Source organism: Apaloderma vittatum, unplaced genomic scaffold (assembly GCF_000703405.1).
Source record: "Apaloderma vittatum isolate BGI_N311 unplaced genomic scaffold, ASM70340v1 scaffold18608, whole genome shotgun sequence".
Taxonomy (NCBI): domain Eukaryota; kingdom Metazoa; phylum Chordata; class Aves; order Trogoniformes; family Trogonidae; genus Apaloderma; species Apaloderma vittatum.
The window spans coordinates 1-10,603 of record NW_009731445.1 but is presented as its reverse complement, the minus strand read 5'-3'; the positions used below and the strand labels follow the sequence as shown (position 1 = coordinate 10,603).

General features: G+C 39.5%; 1 protein-coding gene across 1 annotated transcript; it reads right to left on the bottom strand.

Annotated features, from left to right (window-relative positions):
- Positions 1-596: 596 nt before the first annotated feature.
- LOC104278276 (zinc finger X-chromosomal protein) lies at positions 597-7,978 on the bottom strand. Its single transcript, XM_009875196.1, has 4 exons — positions 7,434-7,978; positions 7,208-7,342; positions 4,507-4,647; positions 597-2,746 (listed from the first exon to the last, which is right to left on the bottom strand). Exons 1-4 carry the CDS (start codon positions 7,480-7,482, stop codon positions 1,560-1,562), a joined length of 1,512 nt encoding a protein of 503 aa, XP_009873498.1. The 5' UTR covers positions 7,483-7,978; the 3' UTR covers positions 597-1,559.
- Positions 7,979-10,603: the final 2,625 nt, after the last annotated feature.

The following is a 10,603-nucleotide window of genomic DNA, read 5'->3' as shown; positions in this document are numbered from 1 at the left end:
GGTTTACCTGCCTGGAAACAAGAGTCGCCACCAGGCCAGGCCCTGAACCCTTCCCATGAGCCAGCTGCTGGTGCCAAATCTCTCCTCGGCTGGCAGGCAGCCAGCTCCCAGGCCTGTAATCCATCCTGAACCAGGGGCTTCCACCAGAATTGGAGCAAGGGGAGCAGGGCCGGGTCCTAAAACCTGCCACAGCGTGAAAGGGTTCGGGTTTTTCGCTCCACAGCTGTTGTTAAGGTATGGCAACCTCGTGCTTGGTACGTTTATGCCGGAGCCAGCAAGTGCCAGGGTGCTACTTCCTAATAGTCTTCAGGTGGTGAAACTACATGTCATTCTCCCCCAGCTGTTTATAACCAGATTAAAAGAACTGGGTTAATTCTGGATAGTGTAATAAACAGCAGCTGAACACAGCTGCTAATGGCTCAGGAAAAAAATCAATTTACAAAGAGTTCTGTCACTATCGTAAGTTACTTTTGTTATTAAGGGTAGCTGCAGTAAAACACTTCTGCTCCTTATGAACCCATCTGCTCCACTCCATCCCCCTCTGAAGCTCTCACTGTAAGTATCTTGTTTCCAAAACTGAGGCACCTCTTGGTCTTAAATTTTATTCTACAACAACTCACAAGAAAAATGTGACTTGAACAACAAACTGTTCTTTCAAAGAAATACTAACACACATAAAGTTTGAGGTACGTTTACCGGCACATACAGACAGTTGCGGTCTATTAACTCTGCAAATGGAACAAGAATATTTTACGTTTCCAACATTAAGACAGCAGTAAATTGAACAGAACCCAACTCCTTTGTAACACACAAAACCTTTCAAAGACAAAGAAGCACAGAACAAGAAATGTAATATTTGAGCACACTTTTAAATTCGGCAAAGAAAGAGAACAAATGCCCCAAACCACTTTTTTAAGAAAAAGAAAATTTCTCTCTGAAACCTGAATTAAGACACAGAAGAGTTTTCTGCAATAAAGTCAGATGTGTAACTCCTCAAATAGAGAATAGTTAACCTGCCACAAAGTCTGTATAGTCAAAACAAGACAATCAGGTGGGCCCTCGTGACTTTATCTTCTATATCACAATTCCCCATTTTATACACACCTCTGACAATTTTATCAAGAGAAATTTCATATTTTTAAAATTCACGACAAAACTGCATTAACATGGACACTGTGAGTATCAACGAGGTCAGTAAGATAAATATACTTAAATAAACTATTACGGTTGAAAAATTCAGTAAGAGACAGGGTTTACTTTATTAAATGCAACTTTATTGTTGCCATCTTTTTCTTCATTTATTAAACAAACTGAATAGAATTCAGAACACGCTATTGAACAAAAGGTATAAAAGTCAACTAGAAGCAATAATCCTATTTTTATACAGCAACAAATCAAATGCACAGTATGTTTTTTTTGTTGGTTTTCTTTTTGTTTTGTTTTTTTTTCTTTTCTTTTTTGTGTGTGTGTGATCGCAGGTGATTGGCTTTAAAATAAGCTAACTGCCCGAAAGGCGAAATTCCTTTCTAATTCCAGCCATTAAGCCTGTGACAGAGACTTTAAGGCAGCCCAACATCTTTATGATGCCGCATAATGTGCTGGTTCTTCTCTGAAGGCCTTCGGAAACCTTTCTTGCAATACTCACACCGGTGAGGGTAGTCTTTTGTGTGAATGGAAATAACATGCCGTTTGAAGCCTGAGGCGTCTGTAGTGCTATACTCACAGTACTCACACTGATACACTTTCCTGCCGCTGTGTGTTTTCATGTGTTTTTTCAGCTCATTTTGCTGCCTAAAGCCCTTTCTACACCTCTTGCACCTGAACGGGAGATCCTTTGTGTGAACTGAGAGTATGTGGCGGCTCAGAATGAAGGGATCCGCGATTTTAAAGTCACAATGTCTGCATTGGTGCAACTTTTTACCCTTGTGAGCTGCCACGTGTTTTTTCAGTTCCGAAGGCCTGTGAAAGCCTTTATCGCACATATCACACTTGTGAGGGTAGTCTTTCGTGTGCACCGAAATTATGTGTCGCTTCAGATCACTCGAGTTTGAGCTCTTATGGTCACAATGCAAACACTGATGCGTTTTACTTTCTTGATGCATAAGCGTATGCTGCTGTAGCTCTTTGGTATCTGAAAAAGTCTGGAAACAAATGTCACACTTTAACGGCGTTTCCTTACTGTGTTTAGTCTTTACGTGCGTTTTCAAGTTAGAAGAGTCGGCAGATCGGTATTCGCAGTATTGGCACTGGTAGGGTTTTTCACCAGTGTGGATTCGCATGTGCTTCTTGAGCTCTGACGGATGGCGAAACCCTTTGCCACACTCCACGCAAATGTGAGGAAAGTTCTTGCTGTGGACAGCTAAAAGGTGGTGACTCAGTAATCCTTGTTCTGCTGTCTCATAGTCGCAGAATTTGCACTTGTGCATTTTATTAACTCCTTTGTCCCTGTGCACCATCTTGTGAGTAAATAAAGTTCCTGCATGAGAGAAGGTTTTCCCGCACTCATCGCACTCAATAAGCTTTTCTGTTTTGTTGGTCAGCTTATGACTCTCCAAGTGGTTATGTAAACTTATTTTTTTATTCGTAGTGTAATCACAGTCTGTGCATCTGTATTTCTTCTTAGTAAGAAGGTGCTCTGGGTGGTTTTTCATGTGCCTTTTCAAGAAACCTCGAGACTTAAATTTCTTTCCACAAATCATGCAGGGGTAGACTGTCAACGGATGACCATCAGGGCCAATGATTATTGCTGAAAAAGAACAAAAATCCCTTCATCAATATTATACTTTAATAAATGTCTTATTTCGACCATAACACTGAGCTGAATGTTAAACGAGATCAGACACGTACGTTTTACTATATAATAAACAAGCTTGTTACTGTGTTAGGTAGAAGAAATACGTAAGGTAGAAGAAAGCAGCAATGTTTTTTGACTAGAGCAGGGTAGATTTAGATTAGACATTAGGAAGTTCTTTACTATGAGGGTGGTGAGGCACTGGCACAGGTTGCCCAGAGAAGCTGTGGATGCCCCCTCCCTGACAGTGTCCAAGGCCAGGCTGGATGGGGCTCTGAGCAGCCTGGTCTAGTGGGAGGTGTCCCTGCCCACGGCAGGGGACTGAAACCAGATGATCTTTAAGGTCCCTTCCAACCCAAACCGTTCTATGGCTCTATGATTCCATGATAAATCAAAGGAATTATTACTTTCACTTATTTTTATTATCAGAGGAAAGGAAATACTGTTCTTTGATGGAGACAACCAAAGCACCACCCAGCCGTTCTTCAACTCAACTAATTCTACTTTGAAGAACTGTGACCGCGTTCACACATCAAATACAAGCAGAAACCGACACTGACAGAAAGAACAGTGGGCAACTCACTAAACCAAAGATTACATACTAAGTGTAGCACGTGTTTTTCTTTCACTTTCCATGAATGTGTAGATGAAGTTTCTTCTGACAGTTTAATCACCTATCGCTGACTACAATTCGTATCTCCCCAAACTAACACCTCCTCCTTGTGCCATCTGTCACAGCCACACTATGAAGAGGTATCAAGCAGGAATCAATGAGAACGTATTTCACACGTGGACACCTCAAAGCTTTGAACTTATTTGCCTTCATCCATCAGCCTGAATTTTTTACCCTGAATTTGTTTAGGAATGCTAAAAAGCACTTTTCTCCAAAAATTTTTTAGAAGGAGAACTGACTAGGTAGCTGGAAATACAAAAAGCAAACTTTTACAATTAAGATGTCTGGTTTACTGATTCACTGCTAGACAAAACAGAACCCCTACAGTTAAGTCACAATTTGGAAAGAAACTTTAAGTATCGTTTAAGACAAGGCTACTAGGAAAAAATAAAATAAAACAGTTGTGTGCTTTTTCAACTTTATCAGACAAAATAAATCTTTCAGATCACAACACAGTAACAGCAGAAACCAAATAATGCCACAGCAGCACATGCTGTTTTTCCAGTGATCCCAGTAAGAGCAGTGGCATGAACAAGAAGGCAATTTATTTTAAAGCTGAAACAGAACAGGGTATAGAAGTTACACTACCAAATGTAATACATAATGTTCAGATTTTCCAGTTATTGAGCTGATAAAATGAAATGTTCTACATATTTTCAATAAAGATGTAGGTTTTTTTAAAGCACTCTTAAGAGTAGAGTGTTCAACTGTCATCACTTTCAAAAAAGTTACATTAAACACTGAAATTAGTGTAGCAAGGTAAGTATACAGGCTTTTAACCTTTTACTATGACATTATTTTTTTCCTATGGTCAGAACTGACTTCCTTTAACACACTCTCCACAATCCAAGCCAACTATGTATTTATAAAACTCTAAAATAAAATCTATCACTCACTTAGGATGTGGAAGTGCTGTCGACAAAATAATCCCCAACATAATCACTGCTTTTTTCAAGACATGGCACATGCCATCAGCAAACTGCATCTGTTTATGGGTAAGTGCATAAAGGAATGAGAGCAGAACCGGCCACCAGATACTCACCTGTTTGATACTGCCTGGACTCAGGTCTCCTTTTTTTCTTTGGTTTTTGCTTAGCCAGTCTTCCGAGCCCAGCTGACTCATCTATGTGCAAAAGAGCACTTGCAGTGCCATTTCGACTTTCAATGCCGTCATTATTATTACCTAACAGGAGAAGTTAACAAGTTACCTACTGTCATCACTCTACAGATTATTCGAGTAACAAACTCTACAATGATGATAAAAGAAAAGATAAAGCGCTTTCCAGACATTTAATCAAACTGTAGTAATGCACACGACGACCTGCAAAACTTCTCTGTACACCTAACTCAGGAATCATCTTTGGAATCATGAACCTGGAAGCAGTGGCTTTTTAACCTAATTTTACAGGAATATACAATTTACAGGAACTATGGCTTTCCATTTCACGAAGAGCTCTCCTTTAAATGCAGCATTTTTAGCATTCCTTTGGTTGCTACTTATGCCCCAAATGTTTAACATCAGTCCACAACAGCACATCACAACATTTGCGGCGCGTGGCTTTCTTCTCAGTCCTGAGACACATTCATTCCCTTCTGGACATCTGAATTCACCTCACTGAAGTTTCTCAAACACCGAGTTTGAGAATTGGAACTGCAATCAAAGAAGTGTTCTTAACAGCCCATAAACTCGCACCCAAACTCCACTACTTACTATTTGCACACCTGATGCTTTTAACACTTATTCTTTTCACTTTACTTCTTTCTACTGGGAGGGAATAAATAGCATGCTCAGTATTGTGTACTAGAAAGAAGGAAACAATCTTCACCTCACGGAGCTTCATGTTTAATACACAAATAGTATCACTGGATGTAAAAAACCCATGAAAATGACGAGTAAATATATCTCTTCGTTTGGGAAGGTATTTACTATCTGTTCCATATTGGTGATTTAAGGGCATAAGTAAATTTTAATGCCAAATTTTGTGCTTAAGTATTTACTCCAATCAGTCAAAGGCAACAGTTCCTAGTGAAAGCAAAGCACACGAATAAGACAGGAATATTGAAATGGAAGAAAGTGCAAGATGCTCAACAGCTGTTCCCTTTGTAGAGCGCCGAGAATTAATATTAATCATTAAGGTAAGAAAACTCAGAGTCAACAACAGGCATATGCAGAGCCTGAATATTCTAATCCACAGGCTAGCTCAAGTGTTGGAACAGCAAATGTGGCAAGTGGGAAACACTGAAAGCCAAAACCTGTTTCATGAAAGCCAAAACCTGTATCACATCTTATGTGTAGAAAGCACAGTTCGCAACAGGTGCATAAAGGCTCCTCCTGGACTTTAACATTAAAGAGTCCTCAAACATTTTCTAACACTAGAATAAAACTGCAAAAACTTGCTAGAACAGAACAGAACACACAGTGGGACTGGGCTTTGCTACAGTACAGCAACAAATCAAACTGAACATTTTAAGATGCCATTGCTATCAGCTCTAAAATCCTCCTTAAGTGGAGAAGAGTTCCGAGAAGTGCAGATGACAAACCTCTGCCATTTTCATACCTTCATGCTTCATTGTTTCGTCCCTTCCCTGCCACTTCTCACCTTGCAAAGGCTGCTTACCGCTGGCAACGCAACCATTCCACCGTGTCCCGCATTTTTAAATGCTCCTTCCAATTCTCTCTCTCTGCACTTAGTACACTCTGCTCAATTTTGTCCTCCTTCTCTGAAATCAGTCTACAACTGTTGTTTCGAGTTTGCCTAATTTAATTTTTAATTCCCATTCAACCTTGCTTCTGTCCTTTCCTCTCCTCTGAAACTCTGCTCCCCAGCGTGTGGCCAAAGACAGGGCTCTGGGTAGACACCATCCACCTCCCAAACAACTTTTAACACATGCTCCTTCCTGAAATCGTGCCTTCCCTCGACTCAAGTCCACAATTCTAGCCCCCACTGCACTCTCAGCACTCGCCTGCCATTTGTCTGCTGGCACCATCACCACAATCCACATAAGGCAGACGGGACAACCTAAGTATTGTGCTCTACTCCACTACTTCTTCTGCTTTGTTTGGAAGGAGAAAGGGGCAATATGGAATCATTTGTAAGACGAGGTTTTTGCCTACCTGCTTATGGAGTAGCTTTGGAAATCAGTTTGTGCAGCAGTAGATGCTCAGATACTAGCGACCAAGACAAATAGTCCTGCATGCTGAAAATAATCTCAGGGTTCTGCTACAATTTTAAAATGTCTCCCTTCAGCTTTTTTTTTTTTTACTCAATTCTTTTTCCATTAGTGAAATCACATACTTATATGTTCATTCTAGAAAGCACCTAAATCAAGCCAGAGGCCAGTGTTGCTTCTCATTGTTACAGTGCCTCTTGCATACTCTCATCTGCTTTCTCCCCGCTCCCTGCAAATAAAGGTATTCAGTTCTATTCTCGAGCCAGCTCTTACTGCGTCCTACAACTGTGAAGGACAGATGTACTTGAGAACTAATTTTTCAGCTGAAAATTCATGTACTCCCCCCTTCTACATCATGAAAATTAGAAAAGTGCCTGTTAAAACAGGAGTAAGAAGCCTGCCTTAGAGCTTCTCTCCTCTTCACTTTTTAAGGCTCGTTATGCCAAGAAACCATTCTTTACTTAAAACTTTAAAAACAAACACAAAAGCACAGATACTCCACTACCCTCCAAAAAAAATCTCCAACATTTTTAGATGGTGTCACCAGGAAGAATTCTTCGAGAATTACCTACCATAAGCTGCTGCCCAAGCTATGGGCATGAACGTTTTAATCTCAGTGTCATCAATTTGCTGTTCATGGGCCGCTGCTGCATCTTCCTCTCCTACAATCACTTCCATATAAACCTCATCAGCTATTTCTGCAACATCTAAGAGAAAAAGAAGTGAAGAAAAAAATTAATAAACACTGCACTGCTGAAAGTAGAAATCCCTGTTCCCAAATGAAAGCCACCTACTTACTTAAGTCTTCATCTTCATGCTGAGAATCATTTACAGTCATGTAAACCATTTTCTCCCTTGGAATACGAATACTGCTATTTTGATCAAGTAATCCAACTGCATGGTCATTCTCTGGCTCGCTCTCCACAATGTCTACTGTGCCCCCTAATTAGGAAAATCAGAGCAAAATATTTTAAATATACTTTGTTCAAATTCTATGCCAGACTGTGGAAAACTGAGTTTGTCACTCTTGAACATTAGATACAACAGCTCTTTACAGATGACTGGACAAAAACCATGGTCTCTAATTATGCAAAATTTCAAATGTCAAGTTGGAGTACTCTAAAATTAGCATATTTTACCTAAATCCTCTTCTCCAGGATCTGCTTTGAATATATAGACCTTGATGACTTCTGGACAAATGCCATCCACTTTACAAGAGCCATTTTCTGACTCTGCTTCCATGGTAATTTCAGCAGAACCTTCTTGTTCTATCTTGCCAGCATCATCCACTACAAAAACAAATTATTACAATTATCCTGTCGTATACAGACAGACATAGATGAAAGACACTATTTCTTTACTACTCAAAATTGGAAGCAGTTTAAAATTAAAAAGTTGTGATTAAGTACCCATAATACTTTTTTCATCTCCTTGAAAACAATGGCAATAAACACACAAGTAAGTTCAGACCGTATCTTCTAGCTAAGGGGGAAGTGCAAGAGTGCTGTGGTGATGTGACCAGAAGCATGAGCACCACACCAGGCAATGCTAATAGGGAAACAGTGATCTGCAGGAAGACAATGTAGGTAGAAACTGCACGTTAGTACTTACTCTGTGGCATAATTTCATTTGTTCTCAGTTTTAATTGCCTTCTCCTTCACAACTAATCAGCTACGAGCTTCCTCCCCCCTGCATTATCTGTTGTTCGACTCTGTCTCTAATGCAAGCGGTACCACTGCTGCCCTTCAGACGTGGCTCCTTGCAGAGCAGCATTATCGATGCTTATTCGGTTGACTAGAGAGGCAATCCAAACAAAAACCACAGGAAGAAAACTCTCCACCACGTTTCTCAACCATTCAACAGCTGAGGGATCGAGCACAGTGTCAAAGAGTCGCTCTTGACTACTATAGCACTGGTGAACCTATTCAACTGATTGTTCATAGTGCCCTTACGGAGAGGGACCTGCACTGGATTTTATGCTGTAGCCATATGTACTCTACTTGCTATCGTCTCAGATTTTGTTCTCTTGCCTTCGGGCAGCGCGCCAACACCACGCTTGCACTGCCATAGCTTGCCTGGGTCTCCCACACAAACATGGCTGGCAGATGCTTTATGAGGAGCACGGTTCTGATTTTAAGACATGCTCTACATAGGCATGCACACCCCTCCCCCCGCTTATTTTACCAAGGGAAAAAACAGTAAATGTGCATTCACAAAAAGCAAATGTACCATTTCAAGACCTTCAGAGAACCTGCCAATTTCTGAAGCCCCGCAAACTTCTCAAGCATCAAGATTATTTAAAAATTCTTAATGTGATGGTGTACTTCTTTAATTTGTGAATTTATTATTCATAAAATCACTTTTGGAGGCAGACATGGTCCCTCAGAACCATCCACAACTTCAAACTGTGACAAAGCTTGAAATTTATGCTAAAGTAAAAACAGTCCCTTATTAGTACAATTAGGAAAATTAGAATTCTTAACTACCATGCCTAGCACATACAAAATACTTAGTAAAAGTATGCTCATTTTACTGGCACTCATTAAACTATCCTCATAACTAAATCACAGCTTCATTACTCTGTAAGAGCAACTCTTCATTTACTTTAGGACCTAGCCAAAAGAATTCCTGAAAATGTTGCTCCTATCGTTTTCCTACCATGAAGTCGATAAATTAGTCTTTGAATTAGATAAACTAGCACATGTTCTGTATCAAATATAACTGTACTTAAGTACAGTTTCTCAGACATCATTATTCACACACATAAAAAAAAAGAATAATGTTAAATTATCAGGCACTAAAATAAATAGCCAAAAGAATTCCTGAAAATGTTGCTCCTATCGTTTTCCTACCATGAAGTCGATAAATTAGTCTTTGAATTAGATAAACTAGCACATGTTCTGTATCAAATATAACTGTACTTAAGTACAGTTTCTCAGACATCATTATTCACACAATAATTTAATATTTCACACAAAAATTTAATAATGTTAAATTATCAGGCACCAAAATAAATTAAGTCTCTTTCCTCACCAAAAGAGCAGCATAAAAAAACATTATATACTCTTACGCCACAATCAAAGGCCACCATACTGAATGTTTCAAGCAGTAAGATGTTAAAAAGATTACTTGGTGTCACAAGACAACATAACATCTTGGACGTGAAATGCCAAAACATTTCAAAAGTAAAAACCTTAAGATATTCCATTCAATCATGTTAACAACATAGCTCCACAGTATGTATAGTGAATTGCCGAGCAGACTTTCCTAAGTTTTCTGCCATATGCATGAAACGTCACTGGAACTCTGACAAAAAGAAAACTTGCTTTCATTTCTACACTAGATTTATGTAGCTGCTCTCCTTTGACTTGGCTGTTCCCGGTGTCACGCACGTGTATTTGGGCGGCTTTCAAATCAGTGTAGGCTGATGTTACATCGCTGAAGCCAAAGGGGAAGTCTGCCACCAAGCTCAACTGATGCTGGAACTTACTCAAGGAAGGAAAACTATGGCTGGAGCAATCAGAGACAAAACAAACCCGGGTGCATCATGGAAACAGGTCAGTTTCTTTTAACCAAAATGCACTTTTTTTTTTCCTCTTCCATAGTTATAGGGAATTATCCACTGGCAACGTCCACTCAGCAGAAGAATTCTAGATCTTAAAAATATGCTCCATTTACTCTTTGAAATAAGTTCTCCAAGGTTCAAAGTAATATTTTAAACAACTTGATTAAAAAACACTTATGCAATTTAGTTTGTTTATCCCTGATTTCCCTCTATATTCAACAGCATTTTAAAAATGTAACAACTGGTTTAAGCATTTTTAATAGCACCATTAAACTGCAAGGAAATTGATGCATAGGAGTACTAGACCAACTTTCCTCATCCAAAAGGAAAAAATTTCACCCCTGACAGTTGGCAATACTTAAAAACTGAAGTCCCTGAAGGGCTTGAAAAGGAAAAGTATTTG